Source organism: Parastagonospora nodorum (genome assembly GCF_000146915.1).
Source record: "Parastagonospora nodorum SN15 chromosome Unknown scaffold_14, whole genome shotgun sequence".
In the NCBI taxonomy this organism is placed as follows: Eukaryota; Fungi; Ascomycota; class Dothideomycetes; order Pleosporales; family Phaeosphaeriaceae; genus Parastagonospora; species Parastagonospora nodorum.
The window spans coordinates 901,553-927,566 of NW_001884562.1; the positions used below are offsets into that span (position 1 = coordinate 901,553).

The following is a 26,014-nucleotide window of genomic DNA, read 5'->3' on the forward strand; positions in this document are numbered from 1 at the left end:
CTCAGGACGTGGATGTATCTCCTGGTGCGAAGGCTCCGCAGGTGAGGAGTGGTTCGAGGTCACGTCTTCCACTGTTTCGGGGTGCCAGCAGTGGGTTTGCAGTGGCTTTCCCTTTTGTGAGGGATGCCAAACTGCTTGTTCGTGCAGATTTCTTGACCCCCACATTTTGACGCTAGCGCGGCGATCGTGGCAGATGAGCTTTGCCGCTGCCGTCCACCCAGCATTCTCTACGCGTGAGGCGGGCGCACAAACGCAAAGTCGTCGCGTGTGGAATTGCACATTCGTCACAGGCACCGTCTTCTTGTAGCGGCTGTACATGTTGTGGCCCACGCGGTGGCTCGTTGACGTCTTCACTGCCCCTGTGGAGTCTGGGCACGCTGTGACACGGCTCTCTGAAACCGGTTGGCCTAGTGCACCTGCCCATCCCGTTCATCTTCAACTCGCCAGCCTATCAGCGCCGCGTGCCGAAGCTTCGATTTAAGGACAGGCCCCAAGAGGTGCATGCGCTCGAAAAAGCGTCAGTGCGCTTCTCGTGTCCTCCAGGGCTGGTCTTGTCGTCGTTTCTCTCGTCTCCAACTTCACTCTGCACAAACGATACCCTTCATCATCATCACCATGCCACCGACGTGCGCCCGCCCAGTACCAGGCTAGAAGTCGACATTACCACATCTCTTTTGGGCAGCCGTCTCACGTGTTCGGCACTCCCCCACAGACGCACGCAGCGCCACGTCGACGGGGTGTTGGGAATCGACTTCCGCCGCCCTGGACCGTCTTTGTTGGCTACCGATCCATTTTCTGTCGTCCGAACTGATCCAGGACGACCCAGCTCCAGCAGCGCCCTGATTTTACGCGCTCCACAGCAGGACGCGCACCTTGCAGCCTCAAAGCAAAGAGAAGGACAGCAGCAGCAGATCGAATCTCAGCTTCCGGTGCCGAGCCAGCCCAGTCAGGTTCCACCAACCTGCGGATCGTGTGCCTTAACACCGGCCGCTTTCCCAAATCTGTGGCTACCGCGCACGAGCCACGCGCTAGTTCCCGATAGGGCCAGTCTTGAAGACCGTCATTTGACGTGCGTCGACATTAGCGGCCCATCCGCGACCACCACAACGAGCGCGTCGACATCTCGGACGAATCACGACGAGCTCATTCCTAGCATTTCCAATTGGAGTTTCTGAACGGGCGTTTCAGAGTCTTCTGTTCATCTTCCGAGATACTTTCATCATCACCAAGCTAGCAACTACACGCGACCGTATCTCCACACCAAGGGTTCGACCAGTGTTTTCGCTCATGCCGCATCCACAAGTCAGAGCAGTAATCGTTTCCCATCATCATGTCCGCCAATCGCTACCCGGACAACAACCGTTATGTTCGCGACAGATCCCCGTACCGCGACCGCAGACCCTCCAACTTTGGCGGCGGCTACCCCCCGAGGGGTGACTCTATTAGTCGTCCAAACCCAGAGCCCAGCGCATTTCCAGCCAGAGACCCGCCTCGAGGGCCCAAGTCGCTGGGCGACGCACCTCGGGGTCCAGCAGCAGGGCCGCCTTCGAGTGCACCTTCAGCGCCGCGCGACGGCCGAGGAAGAGGGTTCGCAGGCCGTGGTGAGGACACTCCTTTGCGAACTGCACCGCCTTTGAGCAGTGGGACAGCAGCCAACTCCCATAATTCCTGGAGAGCTGACCGTGATCGAGATCGAGACCGCGAGTTCGACCGGAGAGAGCGACGTCCTACTCCACCACGACGCTCGCCCATTCGCGATCTAAGAGATCCACGCGACCAGAGGGACTTTCCTCCCCGCGATATCGACGTTAACCGTGCGCGCCGCAACTCACGAGATGGGCCTCCCTCGGCGGGTTCAACATATTCCGACCCCCCACCACTCGGCGCTGGATCGACGTATCGTGGCAGTGGCATTGGGCGCGGACGAGGTGGCCGGGATTTTGCGGGCAGAGGACGACCTTTCCACGGCGACGAGCGTGACAGACACCATGATCCGCGTGATCGCACTTGGAGGCCGCGGAGTCGCTCGCCGCCACCCATACGGAGAGAGCGCGACATCCGCGAGGAGCGACGAGATGATCGTGACATTGACAGACGGGAACGCGACGACCGTAGGTTCCCCCCAAGGGAGTACGACTCTTATATCGGACCAGCTGGTGCAGCGAAGCCCGGTCTGCGCGCTCTCGATACACACCGTGGCCCTGGCCCATCAGACTCCCGTTATGTTCCGGGAACGCCTACAGGTCCACCACCTCACGCTTCTCATCATGTTTCTCCGTCAGACCGAGCAGGGCCGCAAGTGGACTCTTACTCACGTCGCCCCTCAGTCGCTGTAGATTCGGCTTCAGCGAAGGACCGAAGGGATCCTGGCAAAGACGATGCTCTGCTTGCCAGCCGCGCAGAGGCTTCGAGGGAGAGATATGCTCCACGTCCTTCTTCTCCTCCCGCTGCAGTTCCCGCCTTTGGATCCAATGTATGGAGAGCTCCTGTACCTGACGCCAAGCCAAACACGGCTGCTGTACTGCCACCGAAGACACCAGTGGTAGCGCCTCCACCTCCCGTGGCCCCCGTCCCAACTCCAGTGAGCACAACTCCTGTTGTCCCTACAGCGCCCAAATCAACATTGCCGTCTGGTCCGGCGGTTGCTCCTCCTACAGGACCAAAAGCGGACAGAACATCAGATCGGAATGCGGCCGATGTCGTCGGCCAAGAGCACAAGCCTACAACTACAGTTGTTGCACGAGTGGATCAATCGCAGAATCCGTCCCCCGCGAACCCTGTTGCAGGAGGAAGTACCTCGGGTGCAGAGCCTGTGGAGTTCAAAACCCCTGCTTTGCAGCCTAGCGTGATCAACCAGCCTGTACCATCAGGTCCGCCTCCTGCACCAGCAGGTCCCTCTGTTCCATTCGGCCCTGCGAACTTTTCTGGGCCGTCTAGATCGCCCCCACAGGGTCCAGCTCCGAAGCCTCGTCCACCTCCAATCGCTCCACAGGCGGCGTTCCGTAACAATACGTCTCCACAATTCTCGAGGGCGCCATTCCCACCATATGCTCCACGGGATGTATCTCCCAATGCAAACTCTGCTGCTGTTCTTGGACCACGTAGCGCAGGTGTTCCTCCTGTCAACACCTCTCCTAAGAGTTTACCAGCCAACATACCGACTGGCCCCAAAGCAGACCGAACGCCCATGGCGCCTCGGCCACCTCCCATGTATCCCCCCTCAGATCGGGTTCCGTTCTCTGTGTCAAGAGCTCCTATAAGTGGAGGTCCAAAAAGTATGCAATGGGTAAGGCCTGGTCTCATTCCCAATCGACCATCCGTTCCAAGCAAGCGGGAGTTTCCAAGCGAGGATCGCGATCGATCATTTGGCAGTGCTCCAAAAGCTCCTAGGCTGGAGACCAACAGTTCAAACCTTCAGTCAGCAAAGTCAGAATCACCATCCTTTCCTCGTGCATTACCCGACTTCAATAGGCCACGGGAGCGGGCTGCTTCTGCAGAACGGTCCAGAGCTGCATCGCCAAAGACAGGCTCCATCGAAGTCAGGAGACATTCAGATGTTTTTATGGCCGAAGCATCTCCTCGTCTGGCAAAGCCACCAATGTCTGCAGCGTCGTCCGCCCCCGAAGTGCTTCAAGACTCTGATGACGACCTTGACCTGGACGAAGGAGATTTTGCTGGATCCGAGGCAAAATACAACCGTGAAAGGGAGCTGCTTGAAGCCAGAAAAGTCGACTTGAGCGCACACCATCTACGAGCTATGAGTCCCCTGCACGAGATCATGTTATTGCATGCTCTAACGACAGATCTAGCTTCTGTGGCAGTAGGCGAGGCCGAGGGCTCTCGTCTTGAAGATGATGTTGCGATGCAAGATGAAGCGTCGCCACCGCCACAGATCTCGGCGCGACAAGTTTTAGCACCAGAAGACAGTGTGGTAACTGGACCACTGACGCCAAGGCGTGAGGATGGAGAGGACGTCATCATGGAGGAAAACGAGGAAGAGAAGGAACCCAAGGCACCTGCCCCTGCAACGGTGGCGCTTCGGTTTCGCGGCATGTCTGTGGAGCGAGACTCGATGCCTGATCTCAGCACATTGCCGTATTTGGGCTCCGGGCCTCCAACGCCGCTTTCAGACATTGAACAAGACCGACCAAAACTTCCTGAAACTGTCATGTCCGCAATCCGCGATAAGTTACGGAAAAGCATCGAGCCTGATCTGTCGACTGAAGAAATTTTGCAGCAATATGCTACACTCTACAGACAATGGCGACATAATACCCGCCCATTGGATGAGGAGCGCGAGCAAGAAGATGTCGAGCGACAACCCTCAGCGGAACCAAGTCTGAAGGCGACAACTCCCGATGTCACCACGGCTGCCATGGCTGGCTTGTTGGAACCCTTGCCCTCCGGCACTGGACGTCGAAGTCACTCGAGCCGATGGGCTACCGAATTGGACCTTGAGCAAGTCATCAAGGAGTCTCTCAAAACGGCCGAAGAGGAACGGATGGGCAAAAGAGAGAAGGATCCGAGAAGGGCAATGGCTGACCCAGAGAAGGAAGCCGAAATACCGATTGAGATGTTTGAGTCTGAAGCTCAGCGAAGACGATATCACGATACCAACTTTCAACGAGAACCAGGCCAAGGCATATTTGTCTTCCATTACGAGCCTCCTGAGGATGACTTCACAGAAGAGGAGCACCGAGTCATGGTTCAAAACTATCGAGACCAATATGCCAAGAAATGGGGTAAGCTGGCTGAGATCATTTACAAAGAAACCGGTGTAGAGCGGACGTACAAGGATTGTATCAACCACTACTATGCAACCAAATGGGGTCGGGAGTATAAGGGCAAGATTAGGCGAGGCCGTGGCGGGCGACGGGGTGGCAGGACTGCGGGTCGGGGCCGTGGGGCGATTGCTAACATGGAACGGCCTGAACCTACCGAGGACGGCCTACCTCTACCTCTTACAGAAACCGGGCGGCCCAGGCGGTCTGCTGCGCCTACATTCGGCGGCATGGAGGCAGACTTCGACCCGAATGCTGCAGCTACCCCAGGTCGAGCACGCCGGCAGACTGACGCTGATGGAACACAAGACAAAGTCGGCAGGCGTGGCAAGTCGTTGAAGGAGAAAGGGAGAGGCAAAGCTAAGAACATGCCTCTGGCGGCGGCTCCCGTGGGTTCACCTGTGAAAGTGGACCGTAAAGAGAAGGGACTTGGTGGTGTCAAAACAGAGGATGACTTCGGGAAGCGTACGCTTGGTGATATGCCAATGCCTATCCCGATCACTGTTCAAGCGGGAATGATGGAGGACCAGATGATGTTCCCTAGCGAGTCTTTGGCAGGCATGCCTTTGAACATGATGGACCGTCCAAAGGGTCAGCCGAGCGCAAGGCCAGGCCCATCGAGCTACTGGTCGGTTTCAGAGTTGCAAGACTTTGACAAAAATGTGGCACATTTTGGCACGGACTGGATAGCCATTGCCAACCATATGGGGACCAAAACACACACCATGATTAAGAATCAGTACTTACGGTTGATTGAACAGGGTCGAGCCGACCTAGAGCAAGTAGCCAAGGAAGCCGATGTACGACGCGAGCGAGGCGACCACATAGGACCACCACCAACGCCTACTCCTGCTCCTAAGAGACGCTACGAGAGCACGCAGACTGCACTTCCGCGCCAGATTGCGCCTACGCCTGAGTTGCACAAGTCTCCACCTGTGAACCCGCTTGCAATCCCAAAGACGACGCCTCCGCATTCCGTGCCTTCATCCAGGTTTTCTACCATTGCACAAGCACCCGTACAAGGAAAGCCTTTGGTGTCTGTGTCCAGCTTCCCAAATATGCCTGAAACGAGCCTCGCTTCTGTACCGTCAATATCGCAACAACAGTCGCCTCCTGCCCCCGCTCAGCGACCTCAGCCGCAAAACCACCCCTTGCTGTCCCAACAGAAGCCGCAACATCCTGGGCCCCGTGCTGGTTACTTCTCAGACGAGGTGGCCTCTCGTCACGATAACCGACCACCTTCGCAGTCATCACATCAGCCATCTCGATTGGTGCAACAGCATACAGCGTCAGCGATCCGTACACAAGAGGCCCAACAACCGCATCAGTATCGTGGGTTTGGTGGCCATCATGAGGGCTTAATCAGATCGAAGCTTCAGCAAGAACAAGAGGCCCAAGCCCAAGCCCAGCATCGTTACCAGCAACATTCGCGCCGCATCTCCCAAGAGATGAATCATCAGAGGTCTCTTGGTCCTGGAGGTATACCTGCACTTTCAGCTCCTGTACGCTCGAACTCGATCGTGAGATCTCCCGAGCACCGGCCCATATCGTACCATTCCCGTCATCCATCACAAGCTCAGTCACTCAATCAGCCTCCTCCGGATCTTCATCCTCATATGCACAACAACGTCCCAGCATCGCGACCGACAGTCCTTACACCACCTGTCAAAGAGGAGCCGAGACATCCTCCACAATCTGCAATCCCACAAGCGCCAGTACAACATTTGATGCAACCGCAGTACAGCCAGTCCCCAGTTCAAAGCACAGCAGTTCCTGCGCCAAAGGCAGCACCAGAGCCGAGGAAGTCGAATCTTGATGTCCTTGCTCAATGACACAGAGACGGAGGAACCTCGAAGGAAGAAGGTGAATGAATCTGGCCCACCATCACACAGCAATACCCCTCAGCAACAAACGCCTATCGCCCCGCCTCCACCTCCGCCGACATCGCAGGCGCAAGCACCGAGACGCAGCATTTATGAGGATCCCTACGGCCGACAGTCTTATGCTCAGCAATCGTCACTGCCTCCTGCATCCTCAAACAGGCCTATTGATCTGACTAACGACCAGCCATCAAGTGCAAGGCCAGGCGTACGCGATAGCTGGCAACCACGGCAGCCGTTCCACGCCGGTCACAGCCAGGGTCAACAACCAGGCCTCGATATCATCCCCTCACTCTAGTCTGCCACAGCCTCCATATGGTGAGGCACGGATGATGCCCAACCATCGCTCAGTATTCTCCCAGCATAATGCTCCTCGTCATAATCCCTCGCCTCCGCCACATTCGGTTTTCAACAACTCGCCACACCTGCATTCGCGCACGCCAAGTGTCAGTGGGGCAGCTGGTCAGCCTTCTCGCCATGGCATACCAAGCACAACTGCATCGCAGCAAGCATCAGCAGCTGGTGCTTCGGGTCTTGTCTTGCAGCCCAATCCGTATGCTCAAGTGGACCCGCCGGGTAGCAGCGCAACAACCCCTGGTCCCATGGGTATGCGGCCGAGTCCTCACTTGCATACTAGCCACGTCGCCCAGCAGAGAGACTCATCTGGACGAAATGAACATTCGCAGTCTCATAACTCGAGCCTCTCTTACTCCAACCCACAGACACCGAACGAATATTCCAACCATGCACCACCTCGGGGGCCGAGCGGCTTAGCAGATCCATATCGACCTCGCGATCCCCGTGACCATCAGCAAGAGTTCGAAGGTCGTCACATTTCTGATCGTGACACTGGCAGGGAGTTGTCTCAGAGGACTGACCACTTGCGCGAACAAATGTCAAATCCTGCTATGCGAGCAACACCAATGCATGAGGATCTGCGATATGCCCCTCATCAACAGGATCGCGGGTACATGACGCAGCGTTCGCACACTCCGCTTTCACGATCAGACCATGGCCAGCCTCCGCCTCTACAGCATCCACCTCACTCTTCTCTGGGCGCCAACAATCACTCCATATATGGTCAACGCCAACCTGAGGAGCCACCGCAGCGTTTCACGCCTTTTGAATCACGAGGTCGAAGTTTCACAGAGCGTATACGCGAAGACCAAGCACAGCAGCAACAGGTGGCAATGCAGCGCGAGGAATATGCAAGGAGGGAGAGCGAAAGGGAAAGAGACATACAAATGCGAGATGCGCACATGAGGGACAGTATAATGAGAAGAGACATGAGAGGTCCCATGCCGCCCGCCTCCGCACCCGGCCCAGGACAAGATCAACGACCACCCGCTGGACCGGGACCGCACGACTGGGCGAGCGCGGTGAGACATCCCAACGAAAGGCCGGGATGGCAGCGATGATGAAGGAAAACAACTACATGGAAGGCGTATATGAAGATACTCGACGTACTGATACCTTTTTCTTTTGTTTTGGCGGCAATTTTCTGCGGAGGGACCTGTAACTTTTGACGCATTGCTGGGCATCGATGATATCCAAGGCGTTTGTCTTTTTTTTTACGTTGAAGCAGGGATGGACTTTTGTTAGTCGGCTGCTGCTTTTAGCGCTGTATACAATGGCATGGTCTTGCCGGGTTTCCTTTTCTAGTAGTATTGTATTATGTACGCGAACGCAATTAAGCATTGAAAGCGAAGTGCGTTTTGAATGATCCATGGTGACTTTAATTCAGTAATGCAATTGGAGTAGGTCATCGATGTTGGGAAAAGTCAGCTTTAAGGGCGCGCGTTGCGCTTCAACACGTTCCCTAGTTTATTCCGGGCTTTCTGCCTTATCGAAGCCAACGTTTCGCTCGCGCTAAGAATTGCAGTGAATGACTCCAAAGCCTTGAGATACAGGCTCGAACTTTCATGAGCAGATTTCGTACGTACATCTTCAGCCTTACCATTTGTCCTCTTTCGCACGCTAATGATTGCAGTGAAATATGTGAATTGCATTACCGCTCCTGGCGAACCTACGTCTAGGCAGCAACACAAGGCTGAACACCCGCTCCGCCGCGCTAAGAATTGCAGTGCATTTGACGACGGGCATGTAGTACGTCTGTATAATACTCCCTTAGCATGGGAGTGGTCCGGGGTTTGTCTGTAGTAAAGCCCATCGCCTATCAAATATTTTGTGTCAGCTTTGCATGCACCCATCCCACCTCCTTGTCAATATTTGCCGTCTCTTCTGCGCTAGAGATTGAAGTGCAATGAGGGCTCACCGAACACTTTATTAAGAAATTCTGATATCTAAGCCACCAGATACATCGCTTACATCGTGCAGCCTTACCGCTGACACAGCCCTCTTCCTTACGCTAAAGTTTGTAGTGCAATTTCTGGTGATACCTAGGTAGGTTGCTAGTAGTTGCTTATTCTTCAGCTCTGCTCCACCTTCAGCCTCCTCTCCACAGTGGAGACTGCAGTGCATTGCGGACGAGGATTTTGTAAGTAATTTGGGTCGTCACTTCCATATTTTGAGGCTCCTATTGCCTGGAGCCTGCGAAGATCAGACAGTAAATGGCAAGTCTGGATCAACTCGAGGGACATGTATTAGAGTCCCATCGCTGAACAAACTTTATGCGTCACTTCTAAGAAGATCCATTTTGCTTCCTTGACAAAACTTACCTTCTCTTTGGCGCTAGAAATTGCAGTGCAACGGTGACGTCGATCGAGAAATTTGGGGCCCAATTAGGACAACATCGCCTACACCTGCCTTACATGCGGCTAAGAATATCGCTTAGAACTTGTTTGCATCCCTGCCAATTCAGGAGTCCCTCGTGCACGCTAAAGAATGCAGTGAAGTGTACAAACAGAGCGGTAGGTTGAAAAACCTCGCCCGTAGATATCAACATGATTGGTTATCATGCCAACTGCAAAACATGTAGCGCTGAAGGTTGCAGTGAAGGGATAGGGCCGCGCTCACTCCCTTCCGAATTGTTGACGGCTTTGGCAGAAAATTCGACCTAAAAACCACGTCGCTTTTGTTATGCAGTATCAGTGCCTGAAAATACAGACAATATAGTAAGATTAGGAGAAATCGAAGAGTCTGTACATAGGTAGTAAAGCCCTATCGCCCAGCAAGTATTTTATGTCAGCTCTGCATATACCTGTCCCACCTCCTTGTCAACATTTGTCCTCTCTTCGGCGCTAGGGATTGCAGTGCAGGTAGGCAGGAGAGGTCCTCCTGTTTGCATCTCACATGCGATTAGGCGCATCGCTTACATCTTACATGCAGCTTCACCAATCAAACGCTTCCTCCTCTACGCTAGAGAATGTGGTGCACTGCATCTTAGCCTGCCTCGGCTTAGGGACATCTACTCTTCCGCGCTAGAGATTGCAGTGAAGGGTTCCGCTTCCCCCAAGCTAGTAGGTGCATACTGTTCAGCCTTACTCGTGCTTCATCATCTTCCCCGCGCTAGCAATTGCAGTGAGATCGTGCATGACGCAGCACAGTGCTGCTGATTCACCGCCTTAAGCCTGATTGCTTAGCTCCTTTTGTATGCTAGAATTTGCAGTGTAATGTCCGCCGTAGACGATATTGTTTGAGATGTTTCGTTATTAGCCTGGTGTTACTGCACACGGCATTTCTTTGCGAAGCAGTCCATGGGCGCAGGCTTAGTGCTGATGTTTATGTTTAGAGTGCATGCAAAGTCAGAGACATGGTGGCACCAGGCAGCAGCAAAATTCGTGCCCGCTCTTCACCTGCGACTTGAGCTGATAGCCTTGAGAGGTGTACATGTTATGAGTTTCTAGAGGAGCCAGAATACATACGCAGGTATGAGATGATCTGCCGAATTCCACAGTGATCTTTGAATATTTGCAGGCTATCTCTTCACCTCTTTTCGTCAGGAAAAAGCGGACACGAATTTTGCCGGCGCCTGGTGGTGGTGCAGTTTACGACTAGTCATTGACCACAAAGATGCAGTGAGTGGAAAGTCAAATGTTTATTGTTCTTTCCTTGAGTATCGCATCATCGCTTCGTGTGACGAAATGCTCAGACGATCGCAGCTATGCACCTCCAAGTCCAATATTCCTCGATCATTGAGAAACCATCGAACGTCAAGACTACAAAATGCACCTTTCTGTCAACCATCAACGCCAAAGAGTCCTTCCAGCGCAGTCTTTCAACGAAAGCTCGATCAAGTTCTCAAACCTCCTCAGCAGTCGCGAACCCAACCTCTCCTTCATCCTCAGCATACTCTCGCTTGATCTTCTTGGTACCTCCGTAGGGAATGTACTCCTCCTCGGTGACATCGGATCCATCAGTCTCCGCATAGACTACCTTGGACGCGGAGCGCTGGCGCTTGGCTGAAGTACGCTTGACCGACGGCGAAGGCGACTCAAGAAGACCCTCAGGACCACCAGACTCGGACTCGCTCTCGACAGGGGTGCGCGGCTTCTTGGGCGTAGCCTTTGCGCGGCTGCGCGGGGTCTTTGGTGTCATGTTGGCCTTGACGGGAGTGTTACCAGTGCTGGCGGGCAGAGGTTTTCCGTGGTTCCGAATGTTGGCGAGACGGTGAGACACGGCTTTGGAGGTGCAGTCTGTGGGGCGTGTGAGCAGCTGTACGTACTGGTGAAGTGTAAAAGAGAGGCAAGACTTACCGCCACCGATCTGCTCGGCGAGGTACTTGAGGAGAGGAGCAGAGCTCTTGATGTCGCAGAACTTGAATATGCCCTTGAGGATCTATGGGATTGGGTCAGAGATTGCCGACATGATTGGCGAAAAGGATGCACGTACGATCTGATCTTTATCAGCAGTCCACTGGACCATGATGGCGGTTGCGGGTAGCGCTGATGCTGCAGAAAGGTGTCAGAAACTGGTGAGCCAAACGCGGTAGACAATAGCTTACGGGAATGAGGGAGTGGAGCGAAGCTGGCACCGTGCGGTACTCTTGCAGAGGGAAGTAGAGGGTTCGAGAGCAGGTTCAGACCGGCGCGGCGCTGGACTGAAGATGGAGTGGATTGGGGTGGAGGAGGAGAGAAGAGGGAGGGTCAGAGAAGGTGAGGGCTTTTAAGGTGCGGGGCCCGCAGCTGGCAGAGTGGAAAAGTGAGGGTGAGAGACTGGCACTTGGCGGGGCTGTTCGATGACGCAACTTGGTCCTAGATGATAAGACGCTGTGCAAGATTGAAGGTGAATGTGAGCTGTGAAGCTTTCCGTACGTTATGGCAGCTGTCGGCCACGTGAAGGTGATATGTCTGGCTTTGTATGCTGATTGGATGCAAAATTAGTGCAACACATGTGGACGGACAGCAACATTGACTGGTGAGCGCTGAGTGGAACAGACTTCTACAAGGATAAGAGCATGCCTATGTGTTGGTAGCATCGGCAGAAGGACTCACACATCATGCATGCCCATCGAGGCCCAGCTCTGTTCCTAATGCGGCCTTGATTTAAGATCTATGCTCCTCTGAATCAAGGTGCCTAAGCGGCCATCTAAACCATAACTCTTCAGAGAATAAGAATCATAGCCCATTGTTCTTACTGATCTATGACCTGAAAGACCAGTAACTGACCCAGCCTACTCTCTCCTCTTCTCCTCCGCATCCTTTACCTCCTCCAACCCCATCTTCCTGTCCATCTTTTCCATCTTGTCTGTCTCCCTCTCCAGCTTCTCCTTCACATCCTTCTCCTCCACCTCCCTCTTTGCCTTCATCTTCCTCTCCGTCTCCGCCAAGTCCTTCTCAAAAAACTTCCTCCCCACCAACTCACTCAACGTAAACATCTCCCCCTTGTCCTCCCAAAGTTCCTCCTTCTTCTTGACCACTTCCAAATCCCTCCTCTTCCCCGCATGCCACTCCCGCCACAGCGCATACACGTCCTCCACATTCCCCCTTCTCCTCACCGCAACCCCCAACTCCTGCGGAATCAGATCTCGGAGCTGCGCATACTCGACCTTACGCCGCTCTTCCGCATCCGTCTTGCCCCAGCCCTTCTCAACCTCCGCCTCGCGCACGAAATACGCCGCCCAGCGGATCTCAAAGTTGAACACATTCTCACGGCGCCAGGGGCGGCGGGTTTTGGTGTGCGCGAGGCTACCTGGGGGGTGGATGACGGCCTCGTCGTCGAGATCGGACTTGAGGGAGAGGGCGATGTCGAGAGCAGTGGGCTTGGTCGCGGGGTCGTCGGCGGCGGCTCGGAGCCAGCGGCGGCGCAGGCTGTGGACGATGTTTTGGTAGGCGAGTTGGATTTCGAGACCGCAGGGGGGCAGGGCGAGGGTGAAGAGGGAGGGCATGTTGGGGAGGAGGTGTTGAGTGAGCTCGGGGCCGGGTTGGCGGGCCATAGTGGATGAGAGCCTGGGGATGTTAGGATTACGTAGTTGGTAGAGGAAAGGAGTGTTGTTTGTACGTACCGGTCTTGGTTGGCGCGGGAGTCGTTGAATGGTTCTGTCGAGTTGACTTGCGGCGGTGGAGGGTTAGTGCGGCTTAAGAAGGAGGAGAGCCAAGCAGCCATGGTGAGAGGTATTAATATGAGACGGTGGAGCTGGCGTAGCTGGAAGAGACCGGGGTGGCAGCACAGAGTGAAAGTTTTGGGTCGGCATGATTGGTAGGGAAACATTACACCCGTTTGCTGTACCCGGGCGCAGTGACACGTGACGTAATGTGGTTAGATCTGAGACAAGCACGTGGATACAATGATTTGGATGGCAGTCATGATTTATCGAAACGTCGATAGAATTTTATAGAAGTGACGAGACAGCTCTGCGGAAAGAAACATCGTCGATCCAACTCAATACCTAAGAGCTCTCGCGAATATCCAATCCAGCTGTTTCCTCAGAAAATGCAAAAAACTTTTGCCGCCATCCGCAACTCCGCCCGGGTACCCATAAAATCACATTCTTTCCTGTCATATCCCAGTCGCGTTGCGAGTTCCTATCCCCACTGAACTCTCACTTCCTATACCTATCCATCCCAATCCGGATTATCCCGATCCCACTGCTTGACGTTCTCATCCCTCTCCAACCTCCTCAATTCCCTCCTGCGATCATTCTCCTCGATCCTCTGGATGCCCTCACGCACTTCGGCAATCTTTGCGTGAATCCGGGCGCTGAGCGTGGCAGATGCGGGGAGCGGCGACGACGCAAAACTGGGTCCGGGTGAAGGCTGTGGTCGGCGATGGGGTGTCGAAGGATACATGGGCGAGTCATCGGTGGGCCATGGGCGGGCTTCAGGGGTGTTTGACTGCGAGAAGTTGCGCGGGCGCGAAGGTGGGTCATTGGGAGTGGCCGAGGATGGGGTCACGGGGTTATTGACAAGGTGTCTGGGAGGCGCGATGCGTCCAGCGTTGCGACGGCGTAGGCCAAGGTCGCTAGGTGCTCGTTGACGTGATGGAGCGGTGATGTACGTGTACTCCTGTGGGCCTTGTGCGAACTGGACGGGACTTCGGAGTGATGACTCAGGAGCTGGGTTGTTGGTGATATCAGCTGGCCCGGTATCTAGCCTGTTCCTCTCAAAGCCACGAAGGCGGAGGTCGCCAAAGGTCTCTTGCTGCTGCGGGGAGTGGGAGTTATTCATGTTGTCCATTTGCAGAGCGGCATCGCCGTCTTGTCCGGGACGGTCCAAATGCCTAGCATGAGGACTGCCGAAGTACTTACTGTCCAGGGTTTCTTGCCTTGGGCCGTTCGAACGCCTTGGAGGAGGGTTACCAATGAGCTGGTGCTGTGGTAGAGGCGAGTTATTGATACCTGCTAGACTTTCAAATCTGAGACGGCCCATGTTCCTAGGAGGGTGGTTTTCGGTGAACTGCTGGCGCTGTGGAGGAGCTGAGTCGTGGTGAGTCTCCATGCTCTCAGTCCTGAACCTGTCATGTCGTCGGTGTCGCAATTCGCTGACCAAAGGATGCTGTTGCTGAGGTGGCAGAGCATTGTTGGCACGTCCCAGGCCATCCTGTCTGAGTCTGTCCGGACGTCTGAATGGTAGATCACTGGTGACATCTTGCTGCTGCGGTGGAGTCGAGTTGTTGATACTCTCCTGTGCATCCTGTCTGAGTCTATCCGGATGTCTGAACGGTAGGACATTGGCAACCTGTTGCTCCTGCCGCGGACGTGGAGATCTGCCAATGGCCTCCAGTGCGAACTTTTCAATACTCTCCATTGAGTCACTCCTCTGAATGGAGTTGCCCCTGACATGGTCGATGATAGCTTCGAGGGAGGCCACCCTGTGGGGAAGTTTTTGCGCAGATGCCCTGTCCTCCATCTTCTTGAGTTCTCCGGCCCACGCGCTCAGATCTGTCTGGCTTGCCGCCATGCGTCGGTGCCTTCGCTCCTCGGGACTGACTTTAGGCAAATCTACGGGCTGATCCGTGTACGTGATGATGCGACTTGGAGGTGGACGCCTTCCTTTACGAGAAGTTTCCGGCGCGCTTGTCTGGGGAGGTGGCGGCGGAAGCCTGCCAGGTTCCTTGGGACTGACTTGAGGTAACTCGATGGGCTGATCCGCAAATATGAAGAGGCCACCAGGGCGTGGACCAGATGGATCGGTCAAGACTGTCTGTGGGAAGTCCTCCGCTAGAACCTTGTTCATCTGTTTGATGCTGTAAGCCAGATCACTCTTTGGCGACAGCCGCCCATGGGCGTACGGCGAGTTCTCTGGGCTAGGGATGGGACTAGAAGCTCTGTGAGATCTGCTCTGTAGATGCTGCAAGTCAAGCCTGCGGGATCGCTCGCGGCCGTGGCCCAGAGATATATTGCTTGCTTGTGCTCGCAGCTGATGTGTGTGAGACGGGTTCTCCAGAGCGAGAGTCCTGGGCGAATCTTGTTCTCGGGGCTTTCTGTACTTCTTGCGCAGTCCGTCCTCGCAAGATAGAGTGCTTGGTTGCGATCGTAGCGAATGAGCCTGCGACGGCTTCTCCGCGGCAGAATCGTTCTCTCGTGGTGGAACAGGGAAGTCTTCCAACGCCTGCGAAACCGAATATAGCGACAAGTTACTCTTTTGCGCTCGCAGCTGCTGAGCATGAGATGACTGTTCTGGATCAGGGTCGTTGAAAGGGCTGCTCTCTCGTGAAGGCACAGGAAACTTGCACAACGTCTCGGAACTCGCATGCTGTGATAGACTCCTCTTCCTGGAAAGAAGCTGATGAGGAAATGGCGGCAGCGGTGGAATGGAATTTTCGGACTCGGCCGACTGCTGAGATGTAGTAGGTTGCCATCGCAATTTCTCGAAGGATGCAGCCAGTGAGAAGTTGCTCTTTGTCTGTCTCAAAACTTGCCCGAATGATGATTTCTCTGGGCTGGGTTCGTTGGTGAGGAGATCCGCTTGAGACTTGGATTGGATCTTGCGCAGTCTCTCTAGACTGGGACTGTTCGGGACACTGTCGTCTCGGGCTGGGGGAGGAAGTTTTCGTAGTTTGTTTGGAGTCTGGTTTGGCGACAAAAAGCTCGTCTTGTAGTTGAGCAGGTGGGTATGTGACGGCGTTTCTGGGCTGGACGTCTGACTCTGGGACAGGCTACTCTTCCTCGAGCGCAAGAACTTGACATGTTCGGCATGGGACTGTGCTACCTTCTCTGGGCTCGGGCTGTGGCTCAAGCTGTTCTCGCGTGTTCGTAGTTGGTGCGCAAAAGACGGCTTCGCAGGACTTGTACTTGACTGTGCTGAATGGCCGTATGGCGACCCGATTTGGCTGGCGCTCGATCTCTGAGACTCAAGTGTAGTCTCTCTGCTCAACTGCAGGCTGCTGCTTGAGTGCAATGACGTCAAATACTTGGGGGATTGGCAGTCTGAAATAGATGCAAGGTCGGAGCTCGAATCTGCAATGTCCTTAATGCTGCCGAGGAAGTTGTGGTGCACGTATCCAGTCTCGTCGTCCGAGTCGTCGTCCGCGCCTTCGTACATGCGCTCTGCGTCTTCGAAGATTCGTGTTATCCATGCCTGATCTGTCGCCTGTTCAGAGATCTTCAGCGCCTTTGACTTGCGCCGACTGCAATGCATCCGCATTAATTCTCGCTGAGCGTCGTACAAGGTGTAGACTTCCGCTGTAATTGCGTCAACTTGGAGCCATGTTTCAGGGTCCAGAAGTGCAGAGGCATCTCTGATTGAGTATTCGTCCACGATCTTCTTCTCCTCGTGCGCAAGCGCCTCCATAAGCTTCGGGAGCCTAGGTTCAATTGTGGTTTCCAAGTTGACCTGGTTGAACTCGAGGGCCCTCAATGCTCCGGTCAGACAGTCTTGCATGGTCGCAAGCGACATGGGGACATCGTCGGAGTCCTTGATCGTCTCGGAAACGCCCAAGCGCTTGGCGCAAATGGAGAGGGCCATCCTGTCTACTTGATCCTTCGCACGCTTGTAGGCCTTGCGGCCTCGACGATCCTGGGGTACTATGGGCGAGTATGGAGGGGCGGGAGCAAGAGCGGCGGGAGTTGTGGGCGTGTCTGGTGCGGGCGTCTTGGGAGTCAGCTGCTCCCAAAATCCACCGATGGCGAAAGCGTTGCCCACAGGCGTTGCCGATAGTGGTGTTTCCGGACCGGGAGACCTGACGTCCCATTTCTCCCGCGTGGAGACTCTCGGCCGGCTGCCCACGGACGAAGGCAAGCTGATGGTGTGGGCGGGCGGAGTCGCGAGGGTGTCCTCTTCTACTACGGAGGATGATGCTGGGTCCTGCTCATCCTTGACCCGCAAGTGGTCTTCATCCGCCACGTCTCGGATCCTCGCGACCACCGCCCCCCAGTTGCTCTCCGCGAACATGCGCTTGTACGCCGCGGCCATGTCCTGGGCCTTGGCCCGCTGCTCGTCACCCTCGAGATGCCTCAGCATCCCGCTGACATGCCTCTTGGAGAAGGCGCTCCCCGGCGTCAGCGGCTGCTCGGCCATGGTGTGGAACGCGCTGCTAATGAGACCTAGGTCAGTGTACTGAGGAGGATACTTGAAGGCTTCGCGGAAGCAAGTTGACTAGACTTGTGACCTGAAGCCTTCTGGGGAGGCGCGAATGCGGTGTACCTACCTGAGAAGATTGTAGCCTGTCGCTATACAAGCTGATGGCGGGGATGGTGATTGTGGTGTTTTTGGTTTTGCGCGGTAGGTGTTAAACTTTTATCAGTGTTGTGACAGCAACACGCCAAAGTGTTTAGAGCAGACAAACGGAGCCTCATATTCACATTCACCGCAAGAGGAGAGAGCAAGGAGCAGAGAGCGGACGTGATGGAGAGAAAAGACAAAGATGAAATTCTTTCTACGTGGTATCAAACGCCACAGATGCAAATGCTTAATCTAGAAATGTGAAAAGGTTCGTATGCACGACGTTCAATGCGCGGTCGGCCTCGCGCTCCTCAATGACGCAGGAGATATTAATCTCGCTGGCACCTGTAAACAACAAGTTAGCAGTAGCACTCAGGAGGTAGAACAGCACATACCCTGCGAGATCATCTCAATGTTGATGTTGTTCTGACCCAGCACGCTGAAGAACTTTCCACTGATACCAATCATGTTCTTCAACTGCTTACCCACCAAGCTCACGATAGCCATGTCAGGCACAATGTCGATAGTGCCAAGGGTGCCCAGATCGTTTACTGCTCCCTGCAGATCCTTGTCTTGGATCTTGTACTCATCCTCACCCCCGCCACTGAGCAGGGCGGACTCGGAGTGCAGTGCCATGGACACGTGCACCTCAGACGAGGAAATGAGGTCGACAGACAAGTGCCAGCGGTCGAGGATGCTAAAGATGTTCATCAGGAAGCCGTGGGCGCGGGTGCGCTTGTTGCTGTGCACATTGAGCACGACGATGTTGTGCTTGATGGTGACTGCAGTAGGGCGCTTGGGGCCCGAGAGGTTAGTCAAGAGACTGGACGAGCGGGTGCGGAAGAGTGCCGAGTCCCTGAGCGGCGCGCGATCATCAACTGCGGCAAGGTTGTCTGGGAAGATGATGGTGCCGGCGTTGCGCGGGTTCATGACATTCTTGATGCGGATTGGAATGCGCGCGCGGATGACCTGCTCCATGGTGAAGGGGTGGATGACCTCGGAACCGTAGAACGTCAATTCGGCGGCTTCAGAGGGCGTCACGGTAGGAAGGAGAGCAGCTGTAGGAACCTTGCGAGGATCCGCGGTGAAGATGCCGTCCACCTCTTTCCAGACCTGTAGCTCTTTCGCCTTGATTCCAACAGCAACTAGGGCAGCGCAAAGATCCGTGTATCCGCGTCCAATAGAGGTGAGAATGCCGCCGGGAACATTGCCAAAATATCCTGTGATGACTGGCACCTTGTCGCCGCACGCTGCCACCTCTTTGCCCAGAGACTCGGCCAGATCCTTGTAGAACTGGTCGTTCAGTCCCTTTTCCGACAAGCCGCACTTGACAATGTCGGATAGATCGACGAACTGCGCAGGTGTACCGCGGTCACTCAGGAGCGCAGCCATGTAGCGACAGCTCAGCTTCTCGCCCTTGCTGATGATCTTGTCTTCGGCGCGGCTGGTGACTTCCTCCAAATGTTGCGCCGACTCCAGAATCTTGGTCAGGCTCTCACATTCGGCATTGACCTCTTCGGTGAAGGTCGCCAGGATCGCAGCATCATTGATCGAGTCCGTCGCAGCCTGGATGTGGTCGGTGCGAATCGCTTCAACAATCTCATCGTATCCGCGATTGGCGGGTTTCTCGGCAGCACGAGCAGCGCGGAGGAGGCGGTTCGTCGTTCCTTCGAGCTTGGTGTTGTTGCTGCGCGCGGAGCAGACTATGGCGGCGCGATTGTCCTTCAGGCCAGCTCTGCGGTGTGGTGTTAGTCGTGTGCCATCTCATGAGCAACTGGAAGGTACGACACTGCGCACTTACTTGACAATGCCCGCTATATTCTCCGCAAACTTGCCCACACTCGTACCACCGAACTTGAGCACCACCCATCCTCCCGGCAAATGCTTCTCTTCCTGGTGAGCTATCCGCTCAGACTCATGTTTGTACCCGTTGACGATTGCAGACATTGTGAACTTTTTTTCTTTGCGTCTACCAGCAGTGCAGTGTGGTTGGTGATGCAAGGTGATGGGTTCTGTAGTGATAATATTCACCAATTGAACAGGTAGCAAGATATAACGTGGGTCGTGTGAGGTGCAGTGTGGTTTTTCGTGTGGAGTTGCACTCCAGCGGCGGGGCCTGAGTCAAATAACCATGGTTCCGAACATCGGGCTGTCGCACGCCATTCCGACCGTCAGCAACAGCCAGCCACTCTAACTCGGCAAAACAAATTTTGCGGGACGGTCAGCCGCATGTCGTTGCCGTTAGTCTAGCCTCGTGCGTCTCTACTATTAGCCTTGCTTGCTGACTGAACTGCTCGGTACGAACGCAAGAACCACGTTTGGCTGCAGCTTTGCCGTTTGACAGCTCATAGTCGCATCCAGGTCCATCATCAACATAACCAAGAAAGTGGTACACGTTCCACTGCTTAGTGACCGCCGGGTAAGCGGCAGGTGCGCCGTTACAGTCACTGCATGCTCAACAGTATGCAAAGTTACACAACATGTGAAGATGGTAGTAGATTGCTACGAAAATGCTGGTATCAATAGGCTCAGCAATGTGCCGCCCTCATAACAAGACGCCGAGGAAATGCTACAGACTCCTTGCGCCGCATTCATGTCCGGCATCCGTGTTCTTTGATTTTGACGCCGTGAATATTGAGTACAGTGGTCGTGTGACCGATGAGACAGTTTGATAAGACGTCTTCGGGATTATGCTCCGTAACCCAACGAGCCCTCGACATTCATCTGGTGTAGCAACTAACGCCTTCGATAGATGTCGTCGTTCCTGTTGTCACGGTTCCTGTCCCTTCGCTCGGGACTCCTAGATCGTGTCTTGGCATCTCTGCGCTCCCTTCCGAAATTCCTCGAGTCGCCTCGCTCCCGGTCCCTGTCACGGTAACCTCCACCTCCACCTCGATCTCTCCGTTCGTCTGCTGGAGGTCCATCTCTAGAGTTCCCAGAGTCGCGTGACCCTCGTCGTTGTCTGTCATCTGGTTCTCTTGACCGCCTTGGTCCATCGTAGCTTGGGATGTAGACATCGCCAGCTGGAGCACCGCCTCGTCGCCGATCGCCTCCTTCTGCGCCACCATAGCGAGGCGGTGCGTTTGGTAACGGATGACGACCCTCGCCAGGTGGTGGTGGGAGGTGGCCCTGTCGCGCATCGGCGCCGTTGCCCCAGTTTGGTCGGCGATCGCCCGGTGGTGGTGGGGGCGGTCTGTGGTCGTACCCAGGTGGCCGTCTGTCGTATCCACCTCGACCGCGTTCGCCGCCAGGTGGCCCTCGATCTTGTGGCCCATATCTTCGGTCACCATTATTCTGCCAGGCTTGAGGTGGGGGTCCTGATCCAGTCCATTCGCCATTGGGCCCCCCGCCCACGGTGCCGCCTGCTGGAGCTGGGGGTAAAGCTTGCTTCTGGCCTCGTGCATTCCGGCGATCGAGCTCATGCGAGTCTGCAAAGTGTGGGATATCTTCCTCGCGCATCGGTTTCGGATTCTCTCGGAAGTACGGATGATCGATGGCATCAATTGCGTTGATCCTCTTGCGCCAGTCTAAACGCATGAGGTCTTTGATGAGTGACAGGCCGGTGGGCGATAATTCTCGGAATCGGCCAGCAATGTTTCCAGGGTAATTTCCAAACCCACGGATAGGTTCAGCTCCTGGGAGGTCGTTCCAGCCAGGCATATTCTGATCGTTCGGCGATCCAATCAGCTCGAAGATTATCTGTGCTTGGTGGATGTCGCTCTGGCCTGCGAGGATGGGCTTGCGCTTGAACATCTCACCAAAGACACATCCAGCGCCCCACATATCTATGGCAGGCGTGTATCGCCTCATCTGAAGCAGTAGCTCAGGAGGTCGGTACCACCTGGTTACCACTAGGGTTGTGTATTCCCTTCGTGCTTCGCCGTTACCCTTGCCTCGCTGCGGTACGGCTTCGTCATAGTGTCGCGCAAGACCGAAATCTGCGATCTGGAGTCGGCCGCGATTGTTGATAAGCAGATTGGCTGCCTTCATATCTCGATGGAGGATGTGGTTGTCGTGGAGGTATCGGAGACCCTTGAACAGCTGCAGCATGTAGCATTTGATCTGCGCTTCTTGAAACTTGACGTCTGGGTTGTCGAGAAGTCCGGAGAGATCGTGATCCATGTAGGGGGTGACCATGTAGAGAATCGCGCGTTTCCGACCCTCAGCCTTTGGTCGTTCTACTGCCATCTCTTCCAGCTTGAGGACATTGTCGTGAGACAGCATCTTCAGCAGCTTGATTTCTCGCAGCGCTGTGATAGGAAAGCCATCTTTCTCATTGTGCATCAGAATCTTCTTGAGCGCGAAGACATTGCCCGTGATTCGGTGTCGCGCTTTGTGCACCTCACCAAAAGTCCCCTCGCCGAGCTTCTGCATCATCTCGTACTCGCCAATCTTTGAACATCCCTTAAAGCGACGCTGCATGGGCTGCTGCGGGGTCGCATTCGATGAGTTTGCCATCTTGACGAATGGTAGGTGTGAATGCGCTCAGTGCGCGACGCTCGTAGCTGATAGCTAATGATGCTAGGGAGTCCGCGATGGACAAGCTGTCAGAGTGGGACGGTCTTCGAGCATAAGAGAGTGGTGTGGCGGGTATGTGGGCGTGGAGATGGCATGTGCAGCCATAGGTCGGGATGGTTGAAGCGGTGCTATTGTGGTGGCATTACAATAGCAGCCGTAAGTTGCTGGTGGAAGAGAGTCGAGGGACGCGATTGACGGTTGGCGGTGATGCTTGGCGCTCCACTAGGGTGGCTCTGATCGACGTTAACCTCACCTCTTACACGCGAGACCACCACGAGCCATTGCCCACGACATACAGCTGGTACGTAGCGCTGCCTGTCCGATCTAAGAATTATAGGCGACTAACTGCTGTGTAGGCTCAAAATCCACCATGCAGCCCACACGCGTGCGAATGGGTCCGCCCAAATATGCTCCTCACCCGAACCACCCTATCCACATCCACCCAGTCCGACCGCTATACCGGTTCATGGCAACCGGCCTCGGCGCTTCCATGTGGTTCTTCGTATGTTCTCACCACACAGTATAGGAGATGCAGAACTGACGAACGTAGTTGATGTACCGCGCGAAGAAGGACGGCCCGGTACTGCTGGGCTGGAAGCACCCATGGGACCATTGAACACTTGAGATCGGGGAGAACTGAAAGAGAAGCAAGCATTATTCAAGGGACCGCGGCATGAGAAACTGTATATATGGTGCCGTACAGCTCTAGGGCATGCATCAAGATGGGGATGTGATATCCCATGACGGAAATGCAAAGGCATCGAATTGAAAGAACGTTAACTCAGACGCCTGCAACATCACTCAAATATATGCCCAAACGCTGGTCTTTACTTATGTCGAGTGGTGATTATGCGCCTGAATCGATTCTTGTCGAACATCTTACTCTACTCGGGCTTCTCGAACAAGTAGTGACTGACACCCCATGTATCACCGCCTTCCCACTTGAAGAGTTCCGCGCATGCAAGATAGAAGACCTGCCACCTGTTCCACCATGTGAGTGCGCCATCCTTGCCATACGTCTCCTCCAAGCCTGGCCAGATCGTGCTCTTGTTCGAGCACATCGTGAGTAACCAGTCCTCGCACGTCTTTCCGTAATGCATGCCATTGACCCACCATTGCTTTTTCAACTTGAGGTCGTCTTGGAAGAACAGGAGCAGATCTGCTGAAGGCATCGTGCCCCCCGTGAAGAAGTGCTCAGTCATCCATCCACCTTCAAAATCGTACGGCGTGGTTGCGTGCGCGAAAATGTGCACAAACAGCTTTCCGCCAGGCTTGAGCGCTCTGCTGACTTTTGAGAGAAGGAGCTGATAGTTTTTCATATGCTCGAAGAGTTCAATGGAAACGACACGGTCGTAGACTGAAGCTTCAAACTCGTAGTCTACGACATCCCCCGTGATTACTTTAAGGTTGGAGAATCCCTTGGCCTTGGCAACAGAGTCAATGTGCTCCTTTTGCGTCCGCGAGTTGGAGAAGGCGGTGATTTGCGAGTTGGGGAATACTTCAGCGAAGTACAGAGATGCTGAGCCCCATCCACATCTGGTTTCCGATTAGCACCTGATGTGAGAACACATGTATGGATAGTTGGAAAGCTATGTACGTACCCAAGATCTAAGATGCTCATTCCATCTTTCAACTCCGCACGTTCCACGTACATCCTCAACATGGCGATCTCAGCCTGTGCAAGCGTTTCCCCGCCCTTCTCATACAGACATGCAGAATACTTCATTCTTGCTCCGAGCATGCCCTGTAGCACGCTCGTGCCGACTTCGTAGTGCTGCTCGTTGGCCGTGGATGTTTCAATGGCGATCGGTCGCTCACGAAGGAGCTTGACATAGTTCATCTTTGAGGCATAGGCTGATTCCAGAGATGTTGATGCAATTGAGGCGAGACGGTCCGCAAGCTGGCGCCTGATGCCAATGCGGATGAGAGGGTGTGGTAAGTAGCCATTGTCGAGAAGAGAGTTGGTGACAGCTTCGGTGTCGAGGAGATCTGAATCGTGTTAAGATGGATCGGTTTGATCCAATGAAGGCAGTAGAGCTCGTACTGGAAATGTAATTCATTCTGAGATGATGTGTTACAAGAGATTACTTATTACTAGTGGATGGCCGGCCCTAATTGGCTATCGAAAAGCTGAAAGCTGTGGTATATTAGATGAGACACTTATGGGCTCTCTATCGTGACTTTTGAGGCCATGTTGTTGAAACTCTCTGGACGCTGAATGCGGTCTAGTCTAGCGGCATAGTGACGTCAATGACTTCCCACGAGGTATTCTCGCTCTCCGAGAACACCGCTGTAAGACATTCGCCGAGTCAGAATTAATACTTCCATAGAATGTCACGATTCTGTGAACGCAGATGCCATGTGCTACCGATTGAATACAAGATACAATTGGGACGAATAAACGCAGGCCAATATATGACGGGAGATCGGCATGACGTTTGCTAGTCGCATGTCTTTCACGCCTCGTGGCTTATGGGAAACATTTTAAATGCAGACGAAATGCAAACGCTCTTTCAAAGGCTTGTATATTGCTACAAGCGCGCGGTGTCTATGGCAGACAAGGCACAAAAGCGCGACCGCAGATCCTAGCCATGTCCATCACAACACTCGCAGGACGCACATTGATCATTTACTTAGTGACATTGAACGGACATCGCAATCACATTTATTTTCACATGACCGCTAAGCGCCTCGTCTCCACACATTAAAGCAGCACTCTCCACGAATAGCGCGGAACGTTCAAGAAAATTCCTTGCATGCTTGCTCCCGGACTGTCAAAAGTTAGACCCATGGGGAACGGCGCTATCGCGGAGCCTCATGTGGAGACGCGCTCGTACCTCGGAGTCTCAGGCCGGGCAACCTTCTTTAATGGGTGGTCCTCGCTTTATGCTTTCATTGCGATCCTACAGGAACAGCAATGACAGCAATAACACAGGCAGGAGACTGGTACACTCCGGCATGCAAATACACTGTGACATTTACGCGTTCGCTGCCGATTACTCGTATCAGCAGCCACTCAAGGCGTTCGGGACAAGGCGCAGGCCTAAACTGTCGGCTCGCGAGATGGCTGGACAGAGAGTGCTTGGCGATATCTTGGAGAGCCATTGCTGAAGGATCAAACCGAAAGTTTTGGCAGAGATTTCTGGCTCAGAGTCGTGGTTAATGTGCATCAGCGCACTCCGCGCGTTGATGTCGCCAGCCCCTGTCGCAATGCCCTTCAAGTACCGAGCGTAGCTTCCGACCAATGTCAATCCGGTCAAGCCCCGACTAACAATGGCCTAGCATCGGCTTACAACGTTTCATGCGTCTGCATCACAGGGGACCGTAGAAGAAACGTCCCGATTTTCTTTCCATCTTACGCCGAGGATCACCCTGGCCTGGCGCCCGTCTTCTCTGCTCCAAGAACAAATCACGCATGCTTTGGTATGCTTCTTGCGGCCCATTGTGCTTGGCAGACGTAGTGTTGACCAACCCTCGTCGTTCCACTTTGTCTACTCCGCAACTCGCTTGCGGGGTGTACATGCAATAGTCTCTTGTTGGTTACATATCCCTTTGCCGCCCAGGCTGTATACCGCTGTCAAGTACATCCGCATGGGGAAAATGTACGGAAGGATTCTCTGCTCTATGTGCGGGCGGGAAGTCGCCATGCCCGCCATGCCCGCAACTCGATGCGTGGTGGGCCGCCGAAGAGTGGGTTCATCGAGCACGAGACAATGAGCTAGGATGCAAGGACAAGGATCAAAGTCACCTTTGCGGGGCGATCTTGGGGATTTCCTGGACTGGAGAAACCCATAAAGAGCTGGAGTACGCTCTTCCAACGATCGTCCACCCGTGC

At 54.5% G+C, this 26,014-nt stretch overlaps 10 protein-coding genes across 10 annotated transcripts; 3 read left to right on the forward strand and 7 right to left on the reverse strand.

Annotated features, from left to right (window-relative positions):
• Position 1: 1 nt before the first annotated feature.
• SNOG_09399 (hypothetical protein) lies at positions 2-318 on the reverse strand (the record flags this gene model as incomplete). The annotated part of the gene is made up of 2 exons (XM_001799641.1): positions 2-131; positions 158-318. 2 exons carry the CDS (start codon positions 316-318, stop codon positions 2-4), a joined length of 291 nt encoding a protein of 96 aa, XP_001799693.1.
• A 297-nt stretch (positions 319-615) lies between these two features.
• SNOG_09400 (hypothetical protein) lies at positions 616-1,175 on the forward strand (the record flags this gene model as incomplete). Its single annotated transcript, XM_001799642.1, has 2 exons — positions 616-639; positions 723-1,175. 2 exons carry the CDS (start codon positions 616-618, stop codon positions 1,173-1,175), a joined length of 477 nt encoding a protein of 158 aa, XP_001799694.1.
• Positions 1,176-3,598: 2,423 nt separating this feature from the next.
• On the forward strand, positions 3,599-6,233 carry SNOG_09401 (hypothetical protein; the record flags this gene model as incomplete). Its single annotated transcript, XM_001799643.1, has 2 exons — positions 3,599-5,817; positions 6,155-6,233. The coding sequence occupies 2 exons, from the start codon at positions 3,599-3,601 to the stop codon at positions 6,231-6,233; spliced, it is 2,298 nt and encodes a 765-aa protein (XP_001799695.1).
• A 4,628-nt stretch (positions 6,234-10,861) lies between these two features.
• On the reverse strand, positions 10,862-11,485 carry SNOG_09402 (hypothetical protein; the record flags this gene model as incomplete). Its single annotated transcript, XM_001799644.1, has 2 exons — positions 10,862-11,398; positions 11,453-11,485. The coding sequence occupies 2 exons, from the start codon at positions 11,483-11,485 to the stop codon at positions 10,862-10,864; spliced, it is 570 nt and encodes a 189-aa protein (XP_001799696.1).
• Positions 11,486-12,233: 748 nt separating this feature from the next.
• Positions 12,234-13,165, reverse strand: SNOG_09403 (hypothetical protein; the record flags this gene model as incomplete). The annotated part of the gene is made up of 2 exons (XM_001799645.1): positions 12,234-13,008; positions 13,065-13,165. 2 exons carry the CDS (start codon positions 13,163-13,165, stop codon positions 12,234-12,236), a joined length of 876 nt encoding a protein of 291 aa, XP_001799697.1.
• Positions 13,166-13,614: 449 nt separating this feature from the next.
• Positions 13,615-17,517, reverse strand: SNOG_09404 (hypothetical protein; the record flags this gene model as incomplete). Its single annotated transcript, XM_001799646.1, has 1 exon — positions 13,615-17,517. The coding sequence occupies one exon, from the start codon at positions 17,515-17,517 to the stop codon at positions 13,615-13,617; it is 3,903 nt and encodes a 1,300-aa protein (XP_001799698.1).
• A 329-nt stretch (positions 17,518-17,846) lies between these two features.
• On the reverse strand, positions 17,847-19,608 carry SNOG_09405 (hypothetical protein; the record flags this gene model as incomplete). The annotated part of the gene is made up of 3 exons (XM_001799647.1): positions 17,847-18,006; positions 18,057-19,396; positions 19,463-19,608. The coding sequence occupies 3 exons, from the start codon at positions 19,606-19,608 to the stop codon at positions 17,909-17,911; spliced, it is 1,584 nt and encodes a 527-aa protein (XP_001799699.1). The 3' UTR covers positions 17,847-17,908.
• Positions 19,609-20,381: 773 nt separating this feature from the next.
• Positions 20,382-22,119, reverse strand: SNOG_09406 (hypothetical protein; the record flags this gene model as incomplete). Its single annotated transcript, XM_001799648.1, has 2 exons — positions 20,382-21,032; positions 21,064-22,119. 2 exons carry the CDS (start codon positions 22,117-22,119, stop codon positions 20,382-20,384), a joined length of 1,707 nt encoding a protein of 568 aa, XP_001799700.1.
• Positions 22,120-22,549: 430 nt separating this feature from the next.
• SNOG_09407 (hypothetical protein) lies at positions 22,550-22,962 on the forward strand (the record flags this gene model as incomplete). The annotated part of the gene is made up of 2 exons (XM_001799649.1): positions 22,550-22,681; positions 22,730-22,962. The coding sequence occupies 2 exons, from the start codon at positions 22,550-22,552 to the stop codon at positions 22,793-22,795; spliced, it is 198 nt and encodes a 65-aa protein (XP_001799701.1). The 3' UTR covers positions 22,796-22,962.
• Positions 22,963-23,005: 43 nt separating this feature from the next.
• Positions 23,006-24,239, reverse strand: SNOG_09408 (hypothetical protein; the record flags this gene model as incomplete). Its single annotated transcript, XM_001799650.1, has 3 exons — positions 23,006-23,715; positions 23,781-24,168; positions 24,224-24,239. The coding sequence occupies 3 exons, from the start codon at positions 24,237-24,239 to the stop codon at positions 23,064-23,066; spliced, it is 1,056 nt and encodes a 351-aa protein (XP_001799702.1). The 3' UTR covers positions 23,006-23,063.
• Positions 24,240-26,014: the final 1,775 nt, after the last annotated feature.